This window comes from Taudactylus pleione, unplaced genomic scaffold, assembly GCF_031769625.1.
Source record: "Taudactylus pleione unplaced genomic scaffold, aTauple2 ptg000314l, whole genome shotgun sequence".
Lineage (NCBI taxonomy): Eukaryota > Metazoa > Chordata > Amphibia > Anura > Myobatrachidae > Taudactylus > Taudactylus pleione.
In genome coordinates, this window is record NW_028284715.1 from 13,751,662 (window position 1) to 13,768,306 (window position 16,645).

Here is a 16,645-nt window from a genome sequence, read left to right on the forward strand (position 1 = left end):
CTCTCCCCTTTCCACCTTATGTTCCCCGCTTTCCTCCCCTCTCTGATGCTGTGCTTGGGTGCAGGGGATCTGACGTCACGATCTTGTGACCGTCCCCGGCGTTACGTCTAACGAGGAGCTGCCATCCATACGCTTGCAGGGTAATGTCTAAATCCCCTTCATGGAGAGGACCCTGACGTCATCAGCCAGTTTCCAACTTTATTCTCTACCATGCAGTTCTGGGCCCAGGTAAGAAAATGGAAACACTGTACATCCACTGGCTGTCACCCTCTCCCGATCACCCACTGCTGTCACCCACTGCTGTCACCCTCTGCTGTCACCCTATCTCTGTCACCCTCTCTAATATGTATCTTTGGGTATAATTGTAGCTCAGCACCCAGGGTGGTCCTGCTGCATAAAGACTTCATACATTTTCATGTGGGGGCCTATGTGTGGTTTTCTTTTTTTCCAGCAAAGCGCTAAGTGTTTTATTTTCACATGGGGGCTAATGTGTTCTTTTTTCATGCGGAGCCTATGTATTTTATTAGTTGCATGTGGGGGCATATATGTTTGATTTTTCCATGTTGTGGCCTGTGTGTGTGTGTTTATTTTTTATCATGTGGGCCCCCCCACAGTGGGGGTTATTGTGTGTGTGTGTTTTTGGGGCCATTGTAAGGACTCTGTATGGTCTGAACCGGCGTCTAGCGGCAGCTCTCGAGGCTGCTCCCGGAAAGGATAACTAGAAAGTAGGTAAGTATGCCTTCAGTGTGTATGACTCATGACATTTTATAGACGTGTGCCTCTGTGCCAGCAGGCCCAATCAGGCCCATACACGTTAAACTCCTGGGGGTAAATTTACTAGAGGTTGATGCTAATCGATTAAACATCGATGTTGTGTTTCAGGGGCTAATTCACACATTTACAATAGACGATTTTTTAATATCGATTTTTAAGTGTTAGTAAATGTGTGATTTAGCCCCTGAAACACATCGATTAGAATCAGCCTTTATTAAATTTACTCCCTGATGTCCTTCCTGTTATGTTCTGAAGCCCTCAGTTTATTAATCTCTATGGAGGTCTAGGTTCTCTATTACCTGAGGGTTTGCCAGCAACCAATAAAGTTGTAATATAACCTCCATCTTCCCGCTACTAATACCTCTCCCTACACAGCCGAGACATCTGCTAGCTCTTCCCCGATTCACAGCACTGCTCTCTGCCAGTACTGTCTCCTGGAACTCTCTCTCTCCTAGCTCATTTTCCTGTAACTCTTGAGGTAAAATCCCCTTGTATTCTGTATTCATATCACAGTAAGGCTGCTGGCACATAGACACACGTCTATAAAATGTCATGAGTCATACACACTGAAGGCATACTTACCTACTTTCTAGTTATCCTTTCCGGGAGCAGCCTCGAGAGCTGCCGCTAGACGCCGGTTCAGGATGGGGGTGTCAGACTGATGATGCAGTAAGGCCCCCCCGGGGCTAAATGATGCAAATTTCTTTGTTTAGCCCCGCCCCCTACTCGCAGACCCGCAAATTTCCCATTAAATTCACTAGGAAGTGGGCGGGATGCAGGAGATCTGCCTATACTTCCGGGGATGCGGGGGGCTACCCGGAAAATCAGGAGCCTCCCGCGACTTCCGGGAGTCTAGGCAAGTATGACTAAAGGCCTGATTCAGAGCTGTGCACAAGTCTGTATTGCAGGCAAAACTTATTCACACTGCGCATGCATCCAAACTGAGCATTGAAGAAACTAGGGGTGTGGGAGTGGTGCCGTCGCGCCGTTGCTGCCCCACGGCAACTCCCTGGTACAGGACCCTGCAGCCAGTAGTGCTACTGCAGAGCAGCCTGGACGCTCCACCGTGCTCCCTGCCTAGCTGCCTGGACCATCCTTAGGACACTCTGGGCAGTGCTCTACTTCCTAGTGACCGCGGCGCCCCTCCCTACACGGGACATCATGGGTTCAGGGGATGGCACAGGGCGGCATAAAACCTTGCTCTAGCCCTGAAGCTGAGCATAAACAGCTCCAAGCAACTCATAATCGTATGTACCTCAGCTGTGTTGGCAGAATGGGTGTAATCTAGCTGGAACTCAGCGTTTGCACATAAGTGTTCGGAGGGCACGTGGCGTGCGTGTAGGGGGAATTGTTGGCTATTCGGAGGTCAGAGTCAGCAGTGATCTATTTGATTTCTGACGGATCTCCTGCACCAGGTAAAGGGCTAATTTAAATGCATGAGATAATGATGGATGCTACTTTACCAAGCGGATGAACGGGGCAGCGCAGCTGCATATAATATAGAGAATATATAGATCCACATTCATTTCCGAGCACGCAATGTCGCAGCATCTACATGCAACGCTGAATCAGGCCATAATTATATTCAGAGGAAGGCAAAACAACACTCCCAGCATGACAGCTGCCAATCACAGGGCAGATTCTAATTACCCTACAGAAGAATTCAGGCCAGGTAATTAATGTATCTAAATACTGGTCTGCAAAGGTAAGCTGTTTGTCTTTTAATTGAAAATTATGCAATAATAATACTAATTAATGTAAATAATATTGTTGTAATGTTTTACTATTAAGAATTCTATAATATTTCCTTTAAAAATCACAGACGAAACCGCCGATATAAACTTCTCCAATCTAATAATACTCCACAACTTGCGCAGTCTCAAAATATTTGCGGTGCAGCTTTAACCCCTGATTCTGTCGGCAAAGAGACTTGAAATGATTACGCTGACAGCTGGTTTTACTACATGGATATGTGCATGTCAGATCTCGGTGACCACAGGGATCTGCCTATGCCAGAACATTTAGTAATGATTCCTTGCGGACAGATTTATGCAGACAATAAACATTCTGGAGAAGTTATGAACGGCCCCCCCTCTCTGGCATGTCTGAGAACATATGAGAGCCTCTTACTTTGACATGTCTTCTTATCATCCCGCAGTAAATATCCCTCGAAGCACTGACACGTGTAGGAACGTTCTACGTTAACACACAGGTGCTCACAGGCGTGTTCATTCAAGGCACAGTGATCCACAGCTGAAATGTGAAATAGTTTTTTTTATTAAAAAGAAATGTGAAGAAAGCTAGCCTAAGCCACAAGGCCAGGATGTTATGTAAAGAAGCATTGTCAAAGAAAAATTGGGTTGTATACTGGTGATGGGCTGACAGTTGGCCACCATCTCGGGCTTGAGTTGTTGGTGATGGGCTTGCAGTTGGCCCCCACCTAGACCTTGAACTGTTTGTGACGGACTGGCAGTTGGACACCATCTAGGGCTTGAGTTGTTGGTGAGGGGCTGGCAGTTGGTCCCCACCTAGACCTTGAGCAGTTGGTGATGGGCTGCCAATTGGCCCCCACCTAGACCTTGAGTTGTTGGTGATGGGCTGCCAATTGGTCCCCATCTAGGCCTGTTTGGTTTGTGTTTGCACATGGTCTCACTGTGTTCGGCCCATTCTTTCTTTGCCACAATACCTTATTAACATGGAGGATAAACTGGAAGATGCTGTGAAATATTTCTATTACAATAAAGACCTATTACACAGTGCCACCTACTGTCCCTCCAGTACAGCTTCCAATTAAAACGTAGCCTTTATCTGTTGCTATACTCTGATCGCTATGTGGTATGTCTGTTTACATGCCTTATGAATAAACCTGTGGATTCATCTAAACGTGAGTGCTGTTTTTTTGTTTACTCTGCAGGCGATTAGCTTGCTAAGTGACAGGGTGTTTATATTACAACTTGTTTTGGACCTACTGTTGCACCCCCCTATACATATAGTTCCCACTTAAGACCAGTAGCACCTGCTAACATACAGGAGTACAGAGTGCTCGGCACATAAATGGTTGCAACAGGAAAAAAGACGCCAGCACATCCTTTATGCAAAAAATAGTGTTCTTTATCCGAGAATAATCACAAACTTCTAAAGAGCATGAATTCCATGAAATAACCAACAAAGGTGTTATGGCAATGGGTTAAGGCGTGAAGGGATAATCATCAGTGCAATCCATATTATTAGAGCATGTCAGCCACATGTAGTCAGGCCACAATATATACTCATCCATTATCACAGGGTCCCCATGCGGCATAGCACGCCCGACAGCAGCCGTTTCGGTGTTAACCTAACACCTTCATCAGGAACACTATTTTTTGCATAAAGGATGTGCTGGTGTTTTTTTTCATATATATATATATGCAAAAAACAGCGGCACTCACAGGACTTGTAAAGAAGACTCCAGACTCCCAAGGTCAAGTTCAACGTTTCAGTCAAACGACTTTTATCAAGAACCATAGAACAGTTAAATGGTACATACCTATATACCAGAGTACATCCCATAATGACAAATCGTGCAGCCTGCCCAGCGTCTCCCGCCGGATGAAGTGGCGTCATCAGTGCGGGACCCGCCTCCTAAGGATGACGCGGCTGCCGGGTGCATCGCTCCCATGGTGATGCTCCATAGCAACAGAGCTCACAGCGTGCGAGCGTCCAGCCGATCATGTGACCTCCCTCTTACATGCCGAGTGTGAACAGCATGCTGTGTGTTAGATGCCGTGATGACGGCAGACCTGACAACACAGCCTAAAATAGCGCATGTGCCAGACAATCAAGGACTGAATGTGATAGAATGTCTCAAACTTGGATAACGCTAGAGACAAGGTCCGCACATATAGATGTACTTTGAACAAAAGCGCAAGAGAGGTATACATATATGTAGGATCGGGTGCCTGGGCAGGATGTCATAATATATAAAGAACAAAGTGATATTATAATGATGATGGGTGCCAATGAACTATAATGGTACAAAACAAAAAACATATACACCAATGTGACAAGGTGTGCAAAAGTGAGCATAATACCTACAATGAAGCTGCGATAAAAAACAGATAATGAATGTAAATGGAACTAAAAAACATATAATAAAAAATGACAAATGCTGGGAACATAAGGATAGGATCACAAAGAGCAAAAATGCTCAATCTAAGCTAATTGAGCACGTAGAGAACAAATAACCAGATGTATGAAGTGTATACCAACTGAATGCATCTAAATGGGCTAAGCATGTGAAAATATATAACACAATGTATAAGGATGCAATAAAGCCAGAGACATCCAAATAGGCTCCCTAAGGCCATGCAATGAATCATATGCACACCATGCCAGTGTACCACAGGTATTACAAATATTAGAAGTGGATGCACCAATCTCGTTGCGTTATACCAATGTGAAATATAACCTGTATCAACAGGTCAATCATGAAACGAACTGTGCCACATAAATGGGGCAAAGATAAATGTCCATGCCACAACAAAGGTGGCTGATCAGCCTGTGGAAAAATTATTTTTTGTAATTAATCAGAACAAGAAAAATAAAAAATGAGAGTAAAAAGATTAGATCAGAAGGACAAGGCAAAAGACAAGAGGTAAGTGATGGATGGATCAGATGAGGCACAACTGTGGATCTCAGTATGTTACAGCACCAGGTATTCCCTGGGGGTCTCCCACCCAAGTACTAAACTGGCCTACACTGCTTAGCTTCAAAGATCTGACGGTATAAGGCGTATCCAGTGTAGTATGACTGTAACAAAAATGTATACAATCCAGATTATCAAGTCCTGGATCACTCTAAACATACCATCAAGAATAACAAAGACAGTGAAAAAAAATAAAATAAAATATCAAGTAAAAACAACACAGAGAAGAAACCAAAGTAGAAAAGGACAAACTAGATAGTGGGCCACTGAGAGAAAGAACATATGATGATGGGTAATAAATGCCCAATAAGTAATTGCAGGGTCAATTGACTCTGACAAGTGATAAAAATAATCTCACTTTCAAAAGAAACATGAGAAAGATAATTGTTCGTTAAGTCCATGGGGAGATACTGTGTTCATCTTTTGGATCCAGAACACCTCACGCTGAAGAAGTTTCTTTTCTCGGTCTCCTGCCCTCTTGTTAGGTGGAATATGATCAATGAATTTGTACACCAAACTGGATAAAGGATGTCTTGAATTCTTAAAATTACGAGCCACGGGCTCTCCAAAAAGCTACAGGTGGTACAACCAGTGCACCGGTAACATCCCGTTTTTTTGGCCAGAAAAAGCTGTTCAATTTTGTGTGGACCATAATTAACATCATTATGGACCAACCAGTCCTTAAGGTTCTTACCGCGTTTGTATCCAAGCATGATTCTAGAGTTCCTCAAAGGTTTAATGGAGTTATCGGTGTTAATAATGGGCCAAAGACGTTTTGAAGTAGAATGTTATGTTGATTTATGAATAACATAGTATTCATGTTCTTTGTTGTGGAGACATTTGGTGTAGTAGTCTGTTTGTTGCGTACGATGGCTCTCTGTTTGGCTAGATGAAGATCCTTGTATTTGTATGCTCGTTGTACGAATTTTTCAATCATGTTCTCGATTTCTTTATCAGCCAACTGTGGATCACTGGTGATTCTAAGTGCTCTTAGGAACTGCGAATATGGTAGACTCCTCTTAAGTGAAGTGGGATGGTGGCTCTGTGCATGTAACCAAGTGTTGCTGTCCGTTGGTTTATGACCAATCCTTATGGTTTGTGATCCTATCCTTATGTTCCCAGCATTTATCATTTTTTATTATATGTTTTTTTAGTTCCATTTATTTACATTCATTATCTGTTTTTTATCGCAGCTTCATTGTAGGTATTATGCTCACTTTTGCACACCTTGTCACATTGGTGTATATGTTTTTTGTTTTGTACCATTATAGTTCATTGGCACCCATCATCATTATAATATCACTTTGTTCTTTATATATTATGACAGCCTGCCCAGGCACCCGATCCTACATATATGTATACCTCTCTTGCGCTTTTGTTCAAAGTACATCTATATGTGCGGACATTGTCTCTAGCGTTATCCAAGTTTGAGACATTCTATCACATCCAGTCCTTGATTGTCTGGCACATGCGCTATTTTAGGCTGTGTTGTCAGGTCTGCCGTCATCACGGCATCTAACACACAGCATGCTGCTCACACTTGGCATGTAAGAGGGAGGTCACGTGATCGGCTGGACGCTCGCACGCTGTGAGCTCTGTTGCTATGGAGCATCACCATAGGAGCGATGCACCCGGCAGCCGCGTCATCCTTAGGAGGCGGGTCCCGCACTGATGACGTCACTTCATCCAGCGGGAGACGCTGGGCAGGCTGCACGATTTGTCATTATGGGATGTACTCTGGTATATAGGTATGTACCATTTAACTGTTCTATGGTTCTTGATAAAAGTCGTTTGACTGAAACGTTGAACTTGACCTTGGGAGTCTGGAGTCTTCTTTACAAGTCCTGTGAGTGCCGCTGTTTTTTGCATGTGTACATTTTGGCCTGTTTGGACCATCAGAGGGCACCCAGGCATTTGGATGTTATTTAACCTGTGGAGTGCCGGCGTTATTTTGAGATATATATATATATATATATATATATATATATATATATACACACACACACAGTCAGGTGCATAAATATTGGGACATTGACAGAGTTTTCATATTTTGGCCTCTACTCACCACCACAATGGCTTCGAAATGAAACAAAAAAGATGTGCTTTAACTGCAGACTTTCAGATTTAATTTGAGTGCAATTACATCCAAATCAGGTGAACGGTGTAGGAATTACAACGGTTTCTATATGTGCCTCCCACTTTTTAAGGGGCCAAAAGTAATGGGACTATCAACTCAAAAGCTATTTCATGGACAGGTGTGGGCTATTCTCTTGTTTTGTCATTATCAATTAAGCAGGTAAAAGGTCTGGAGTTGATTCTAGATGTGACATTTGCATTTGGAATCAGTTGCTGTCGACTCTCAATATGAGATCCAAAGAGCTGTCACTATCAGTGAAGCAAGCCATCATTAGGCTGAAAAATCAAAACAAACCCATCAGAAAGATAGCAAAAACATTAGGTGTGGCCAAATCAACTGTTTGGAACATTCTTAAAACGAAAGAATACACCGGAGAGCTCAGCAACACCAAAAGACCCGGAAGACCACGGAAAACAACTGTGGTGGATGACAGAAGAATTATTTCCCTGGTGAAGAAAAACCCCTTCACAACAGTTGGCAAAATCAAGAACACTCTCCAGGAGGTAGGTGTATATGTGTCAAAGTCAACAATCAAGAGAAGACTTCACAAGAGTGAATATAGAGGGTTCACCACAAGATGAAAATCATTGGTGAGCCACAAAAACAGGAAGACCAGATTAGAGTTTGCCAAACAACATCTAAAAAAGCCATTACAGTTCTGGAACAACTTCCTATGGACAGATGAGACAAAGATCAACTTGTACCAGAGTGATGGGAAGAGAAGAGTATGGAGAAGGAAAGGAACTGCTCATGATCCAAAACATACCACCTCATCAGTGAAGTATGGTGTTGGTAACGTCATGGCGTGGGCATGTATGGCTGCCAATGGAACTGGTTCCCGTGTATTTATTGATGATGTGACTTCTGACAAAAGCAGCAGAATGAATTCTGAAGTGTTTTGGGCAATATTATATGCTCATATTCAGTCAAATGCTTCAGAACTCATTGGGCGGCACTTCACAGTGCAGATGGACAATGGCCCGAAGCATACTGCAAAAGCAACCAAAGTGTTTTTTTAAGGCTAAAAAGTGGAATGTTATGCAATGGTCAAGTCAATCCCCTGACCTGAATCCGATTGAGCATGCATTTCACTTGATGAAGACAAAACTGAAGGGAAAATGCCCCAAAAACAAGCAGGAACTGAAGGCATTTGCAGTAGAGGCCTGGCAGAGCATCTCCAGGGATGAAACCCAGCGTCTGGTGATGTCTATGCGTTCCAGACTTCAGGCTGTAATTGCCTGCAAAGGATTTGCAACAAAGTATTAAAAAGTGAAAGTTAGATTTAGGATTGTTTAGTTTGTCCCATTACTTTTGGCCCCTTAAAAAGTGGGAGGCACATATAGAAACCGTTGTAATTCCTACACCGTTCACCTGATTTGGATGTAATTACCCTCAAATTAAATCTGAAAGTCTGCAGTAAAGCACATCTTGTTTGTTTCATTTCAAAGCCATTGTGGTGGTGAATAGAGGCCAAAATATGAAAATTCTGTCAGTCCCAATATTTATGCACCTGACTGTATATATGCAAAAAAAGTAAGATGATGCTTACAAATGACAAAATTTGTCTTTGAAAGTGCAATTTGTATAAGGGCAGCAAAATCCCTACTCACTGCCATGACTTACTCTCCACATAGTTCTCCACAGATGAAAGCCCATACTCTGGTGTCACGTCTGCATTGTTTCTTTAATGGGTGGATAGAAAATTGTGAAAACACATGCTTTACTGGCGGAAAGGGTGGTGTTAACTTAATACCTGGCACATACTGATTGGGGAGGGGGGTGTATATCTGGGTGATTATTGCTCAGGAAGGTGGCTCATTGAGGTCACAGATTACTGGTGTATTGTAAGGAATATTGATTAAGCCCCAAAATGGCGGCCTCCAGTGCTATTTTTCTGGAAAATAGATTCAGGAACTGTAGGTGGAGCAAGGGTGTATTTAAAATGGGTGCAGGGTGTGCGGTGCACACGGATCACAGGGAGGGTCGCACACCGCACACCCATATCTTCTAATACTTACCGCTCCGAGGTCCCGCGCCAGGTGTCTTAGCCCTGCACAAAACACCGGAAAGTGGCTGCCATGGCCATTTTCCCGCATTCGCAGTGAGGAAATCGCAGTAGACTAGTTTGTGCCCAGAGTTTACTGCTGCTGCGGTCAGCCGTTAGTCTACTGCCGGCCGCTGTGGAGAGAGGAGGGGCCCCTGTATGACGAATGAACACGGGCCCCCTCCTCTCTTAATACGCCCCTGAGGTGGAGCTACTCGGGGTGAAGCTATAGAAAAACAATTATATATGTATATAAACATATTATATACATATATTGGTTGTAGTATTTCAATAGGAAGGTGCTCAAAAGGGACTTTAAAATAAAACTCATCTTATGGAAAATACACTTTGGCTCAGGACATTACGTCATAGTTAATGAGAGGTTCCTCCTGAAAAATAGCACTGTGTGTAAGTGAAAGATGCTCTTTGAGGGCGTATTTATACGCTCTGGCCTATACTACAAATATGTAATACAAACATCTTACCACTACAGGTCCTCATGTCTTTGTTCAGGACAAATCCCTCGTTGCACTGGCACATATATGAATCCTCCGTGTTAGTACACACATGCTGACATCCATGATCTCTCTCAGAGCAGTGATCTACTTCTGGTAACAAAGACAACAGAAAGACATAATGTAAGGGCGGAAGTTACAAAGCCCTGAGTTATTGGCTGAGTGTCACCTTTTTCTCAGATATATTTTCACTTTAAAAACAATTGTTCAAATCGTAAAGATTAATAACTAGTCAGTCGCAGATAAAAGTACATCTTTTTATATTGTAAATGATGCTTAAATAATTCATGCATGCGATTATCCTGCCTTCTTAATAGTAAGTTCTTTTAAAATAAGTTTCTGGATCTATTAATGCCTTAACGTTTTTTAAACACTAAATAAAGTAACATGCTCAATCTACCCTCTCTAAGTGATGAGAGCCAAAGACATTTTCAATTATCATGATTGAAATGGAAGAGGTCAACTCAGTTCATGAGGTCACCCCTGGTAGGCGAGTGCCTGATGGAGTGTCAGTGCATTGAGCACAAACATATTGCACTGTGGTGGCTCACACTTAGGGCCGGATTCAGAGCTGGATGCTCTGAAAGAGCGCTCGCTCTGAATCAGGGCATTTTATTTTTTGTGCGGCCTCCTGGCCGCTCGCATAGCTATGGGTGACCACCCACAGCTATTGCGAGCGGCCAGGTGATCGTCGCGATGGTCAAGACCATCGCGACCATCGGGCTTGCGATGAGAACCTTGTGGTAGGGTCTCGTGGCCACAAGCCCCAGTGGACTTCCTGCTCTAATAGAGCAGGAATTTCACCTACTGACATAATTCGTGATGTCAGTAGGGCTGCCCACAAACGGCAGGCGTTCCTGCAGGAACACCTCCGTTTGACCAGCCACACCCCCCTCCCCGCCTTCCAAACGGGGCGAGCTTTCGATCACCAATTGACAGCCGCCCCTTTTGGATGTGAGCGCTAGAGCTCGCTCCGGGCTCGCGCGTGTGCACTGGCCCACCATCGACCCGCTTGCGAGCGGGTCTGAATCAGTCCCTTGGCACGATGGGGAGTTTATTTCCATGTATGCATTTTATTATGGGACTTTTTTCCATCTATTAGATTAAAAATGACAGTAAAAGTTGTATATTGCATATTGTAAGAGTATGGGGCAGCAAAGTTGGCAGAGTGGTTAGCATTAAAGACTCACAGCGCTGAGGTCATTCGTTAAAGTCCTGACCACTACACTATATGTGTGGAGTTTATATGTTCTTACCCGGTTTGCATCCAGGTGCTTCACTTTCCTCAAAAGTTCCAATAACATGGTAGGTTAGTAAACCATAGTGTGTGTGTGTGTGTGTGTGTGTGTGTGTGTGTGTGTGTGTCCTTCTTCCACGGTATGACGTGAATATGGTCTGCTGTAATTCTTCTGCTACATTTACCTAATTCTGCATCTTAAGCTGGGTACAGGTACACCCAATACGACTGTGTACCCAGCCGATGGGACAATGCGATGCAAAGATACATTGCGCCGTCTGTACACACTGCACGCTGTGGTGTAGGATGGAGCAATGTGCATGTAGCAGCATGGCGTAATTTATCACAGCGTCGCTGTACAGCACAGCAGATGGGACGATGCGATGCAAAGATACATTGCGCCGTCTGTACACACTGCACACAGTGGTGTAGGATGGAGCAATGTGCATGTAGCGGCATGGCGTCATTTATCACAGCGTCGCTGTGCAGCACAGCAGATGGAACGATGCGATGGACGCATGCACGCGCAATCGGGCATACACACTACACGGTCCACACAATATATCGTTCCGATCCGTGTTGGAACTATTGTGTGATGGATCGCATTCAGTTTACACAGCTTTAGTTTGCTTACTGTGTATGAGGTACTTAGGATGAGTGTCTTGGTGCGGCTAAGTCACATATTTCGTGACGCGCTAAACGTGACTATTTGGTGCGATTTGATGTGTTTTTAGAAACAAACGGGAGTAATTTACCCAAAACTGTCAAAATATGAGACACCAACTGAGATCTCTGTGAACTTGTATCTGCATATGGCTGCACCTTTTATTATAATTATAATGTCACAGTAATAATAGATTATTCCACAAGTTATATGACATGATTCTTATAGCAGGATTTCACTGCACTGACAGCTATTCATTCCATCCGGAGCACTTAAAAAAGAGTCATGTGCTACAAGTGACATCACAATTCTCTAAATATAAGAATATATATCACAATAATATCAGCATGTATTCATGTCACTTGTATAAGATTAATGTACTGTTTCTGTGCTTGTACCCTGCATACTGCTCTCCCACACTGATCCATATTACATCATTTTTGTTATCTGCAATACTCCCACCAAGCTGTATTCAATGATGCATGGAATTACTACACAACATTGGTAAATGTAAGGATATTTAAAAAAAAAATTAAAAAAAAATCGAGCCCTGGATTGAATAACATGAATGTAACTGGATCAACAACTTTTTTTCCAGGTTGGTTTCCTTTACAGAGATTCCAAACTGAACTGTTCTTTTAATTTTTCCACTCCCAGGTTTGAAATCGCTATGGGACATGATTACAGAGGTCATCCTACCATGTAAGTAACTGCTGCAAATCAGGCATTCACAGCTATAGGGCGGTGGTGGGACCTTTCCATCACTACAGCAGCACTGTAGCTCTCTGGAGAATAACCCAGTTGGGGGTAACTGATTACAGCATGAACTACTTATGTATGTGTGTGTGTTAATGCCCATTATTCAATTTAATAAAAAAATATATATATACTTTTCTGTGATATGAATGTGCATGGTTTGCAGAACTGAAAAAAACAATCTAGGCACAAGTATGCTGCAAAACTGTGACACCACCTCTAGGACGCGGTACATGAGCTGGGTAAGGTTTGGTCTATCTAAAGGTACCCATCTACTAAACGATTAAGTTGAGCGATTGAACGATAACGATATCATTATCGTTCATAAATTGTTTGCAAATCGTTTTCAAAAATGTCTAAAATAACCAGTGATGCGCGCTCCCGCTGATCGTATAGATATCTATCATCGGGCAAACATGCTGGACAACCCGACAATAACGTCAGGTTCAGCATGTTTGCAGATGATTGATGTTCCTACACTGAATGACTGCTCATTCAGTGCAGGCTCATCACAGACTGACAAACGACTGCACGATTACAGTGTCAATAATCGTGCTGTCGTTTTCATGTCTTTAAGTGGATGTGTGCCTTTAGTGCTACTTAACACTTAACAGGGCCAGATTAAGGTTTGTGGGGGCCTCGGGGCAACAATCTTATGACGGCCCCTACCAATAAAATTGTCAGTATGATATGTTGGCAATGTTATTGAAAAGTAGAATGTGTTTATCTACGCCATTTTCTACTTTTTGGGGCAACCCTTAATTTACACCCGGTTTGGAGAACAGTCTATTTTTGAAATGAAGGTCTGGGGGCATCTCAGCCATTTGGGATGTATTTGACCCTGGGGGCGCCTTGATGTCTTTTTTTAGCACTTCGTGAAAAATACTCTCATGTACCCAGTTTTACTGGCATTTGTAAGTCCGGCTTTACATTCAGGCTCTTCCCGCTGCCGTGGCCCCTCCCACTGATGACCTACCGGCTCTGCCGTGTTTCCTTGGCGTTAACCCCTATAGAACTCGTTATTTGTCATCTGATTTTCTACGCCATTCTGCTGAAACCATGCAGCAAGCTAGCTGCCATTGAGCAGAATGATTTATGCATAGACCTATCCCCTCTATAACTTCACACTTTATGTAAATAGTACATTCCGCTATACTTCTAGAGGTCCATTTCAAAACTATACATAGTCTTTTTGTCCCAGGGCCAGAGAAGGTACATGGTGGCGGGTAATTACGTTTTTTGCTTGAAGTGTCGACACCCGACAGCTAGATTCTTTCACCAATTTTGGGGGCGTAGAAAAATACATAAATCTGGGAATAAAATACTTTAATTCTTATTTTAGTTACCCACCTACATCTTTGGCGGGATCCTAGCAATGCTTTGTTGCAATTATGACAATTGGGATTTTGGCTCCGAGAAAGTCTTGCTTATTCCTTTGCTCACGATCATATAGACGGTGGCTCAAAATGTTATTTTTGAAACAACGACCTCTATAGGCAACTCTCCTAAGGAAACATTGTCTCTGTATTCAGTTTGACCGTTTGTGGGTTGTGGGGGGGTTTACCGGAGACTGTCACCGTATCTTGTCCATTATCTATTCTATTAATGACTAAGGGGCCCATTTATCAATGAGTTTTATCATACACAAAAAGTTTTAAAACTTGGTGCGTATGATAATGGTGCTCCAGGCAATCAGCTCCTAACTGTCATCTGTTTGAAAAATTATAGTTGGTAGCTGATTGGCTGGAGCACCATTTATCATATGCAACGAGTTTTAAAACTTGTAGCTTATGATAAAACTCATTGATAAATGGGTCCCTAAGAGAGCATTGTAATGTTTTGTATTGTTACTTTTTCATATAAGTATGTTGTTTGCTTTTTTATGTCTCTTTTCTTGCTGTCAATTTACAGATTATTTATTTTTTTGTTTTCATTTCTCACACCATGCATGAAGCTTTTTTGCAAAAATATATTTCCCTTTCTTTCAATATAGAACACTGGTGGGAGTCTAACCCAACCACCTCAGCACTGCAGCAATACTAAAGGTGCGTACACACGGGACGATTTTCTCCTTGAACGAAAATCATCCTGTGTATCCCCGGGAGGGGTGTGCTCAGTGTTATTAACAACGATTAACAATAATAATTAATAATTAATAACGATTTTGTTTAGTGCCGGGCTCCCTCCCTCATCCCCGAACATGTTCAACCTGACATTATCGTCAGGTTGGACAGGAGGTTCAGGCGATGAACGAAAACTACTAACTGCAAACGGGAGCGTGCATTTGTGATTTACGTTCATCATTTTAACTCAGAAACTAAATGATTTTTTGAACAACTGAACGATAACGACGTCGTTATCGTTCAGTAGTCCTAAAAAATCTTCCCGTGTGCACGCACCTTAACACTGGGCTGCCCACATTACAATCCACACCTGGGATCCCCTCATGTGACCAACTTGCTCTATTCCAAATTCGGCATTTTAAGAATGTCCTCCCTATTGGATATAGGTGCACATTACAACTTTTCACATCCGCTGAACCTGACACCGTAGGGTATATTTAGTGAGAGTTTTTAGAACTGAAGATGCTGCCCATAACAACCAATCAGATTCTACTTAACATGTAACTAGCACCTTCCAGAATATCGAGATCAGGTGACCAAGCCTCCCGGCGAAAAGCGCGTCCATGCTCCCGCTATTTGCAGACTACTTGCCACCCGCTACACACCCGCTCTGCAGTTAACTACATTTTGGACCACGGAGCCAAGGTATCTCTCTATCCTCTCTATCAGGCTGCCATGTCTGAGCACTCCAGCGAGTAGCTCCCCCTGCTATGCCGCTTGGTAACAGGGGAGAGCTGCAGCTGATTCCTCTATGAATGGTAGCGCTGCTCTTTTCTTCTCTCCCTGGATTTCACGCGACACTCCCCATCCTCTGATCCCCTGTTTGATCTAGACGGGGGAGATTAGAGGGGACCCCGCGATCTTGAACTCCAGCTCTTACTTCCTTCCCCACACATACAGTGCGCATTTCAGTCTCTTTTTTTAGATTCGACCCTCAGTGACAGCACTCCTTTTCAGGTGTGTGTCCAGGGCCAATTGTATATTTCCATTATACAATACACAGTTTACAGCCTATGAAGGGACATTATTCCCCCATGTGACCACACTGTTACTTTGTACCATAGGTATTTAATTTCCTTGAGCTGTATTTTGCCTGCAACCATAAAGATTTAATTGGAATACATCCCTATATTTACCTCATCTTTTCTTTTCCTCTATCAAGCTCTCTCATCTGGGTTTCCCTTCTGTGACCCCCCCTGCAATGTTTTGACAACAGGGGAGAGACACAGCTGACATCCCAGAAAGCAGAAGCATTGCTTTGTGTTTCCTCCGAGACTAACATACCAGTCACTCTCTCATCCCGTTTGATCTAGACAGGCGACAGCAGAAGTGAATGTGCGCAATTGTTTCTCACGTCTTACTTCCTTCGATGGTCCAAATGTATTATTCTGTCCTCGAGTACTTGTTTATAAGGTCCTACTCCCAGTCTCCCTAGACTTGACCTTGTTTTTTCACGTGAATTATCTAACCTATGATCATTCATTTATCTGAGTACAGATTAGCACTTATATTAATGTCTCTATACTTTGAACCATTCTGCTGACCTAACTCGTGGATCATTACTGCATCATACGTGTATAATTGAGTGTGTTGTGTTTTCCCTACTAATCAAGATCATCTAATTATTAATCAGCGATTAGGGTGTTGCATTACAATCTAAATTAAGTTTCGCCACATGCTTTATCTTCAGACAGAATTTTCTTTGAAACAA

The 16,645-nt window shown here is 43.0% G+C and overlaps 1 protein-coding gene, 1 long non-coding RNA gene and 1 pseudogene across 4 annotated transcripts in view; 1 reads left to right on the top strand and 2 right to left on the bottom strand.

The window, feature by feature from the left end:
• The window catches only part of MATN2 (matrilin 2), a 120,858-nt gene that overhangs the window by 21,507 nt on the left and 82,706 nt on the right, over positions 1-16,645 (bottom strand). For all 3 annotated transcript variants that reach the window (XM_088442617.1, XM_088442618.1, XM_088442619.1), the window contains exons 9-10: positions 10,125-10,247; positions 2,905-3,027 (exon numbers count right to left, since the gene is read on the bottom strand). In XM_088442617.1, coding sequence (XP_088298743.1) covers positions 2,905-3,027; positions 10,125-10,247 — 246 coding nt within the window. The remainder of the gene's footprint in view (positions 1-2,904; positions 3,028-10,124; positions 10,248-16,645) is intronic.
• Positions 123-16,645, top strand: part of LOC148510664 (uncharacterized) — a 77,164-nt gene continuing 60,641 nt past the window's right edge. Inside the window, exons 1-2 of the long non-coding RNA XR_015869378.1 lie at positions 123-228; positions 12,713-12,757. This is a non-coding gene — a long non-coding RNA (uncharacterized LOC148510664). The remainder of the gene's footprint in view (positions 229-12,712; positions 12,758-16,645) is intronic.
• On the bottom strand, positions 5,453-5,570 carry LOC148510665 (5S ribosomal RNA; annotated as a pseudogene).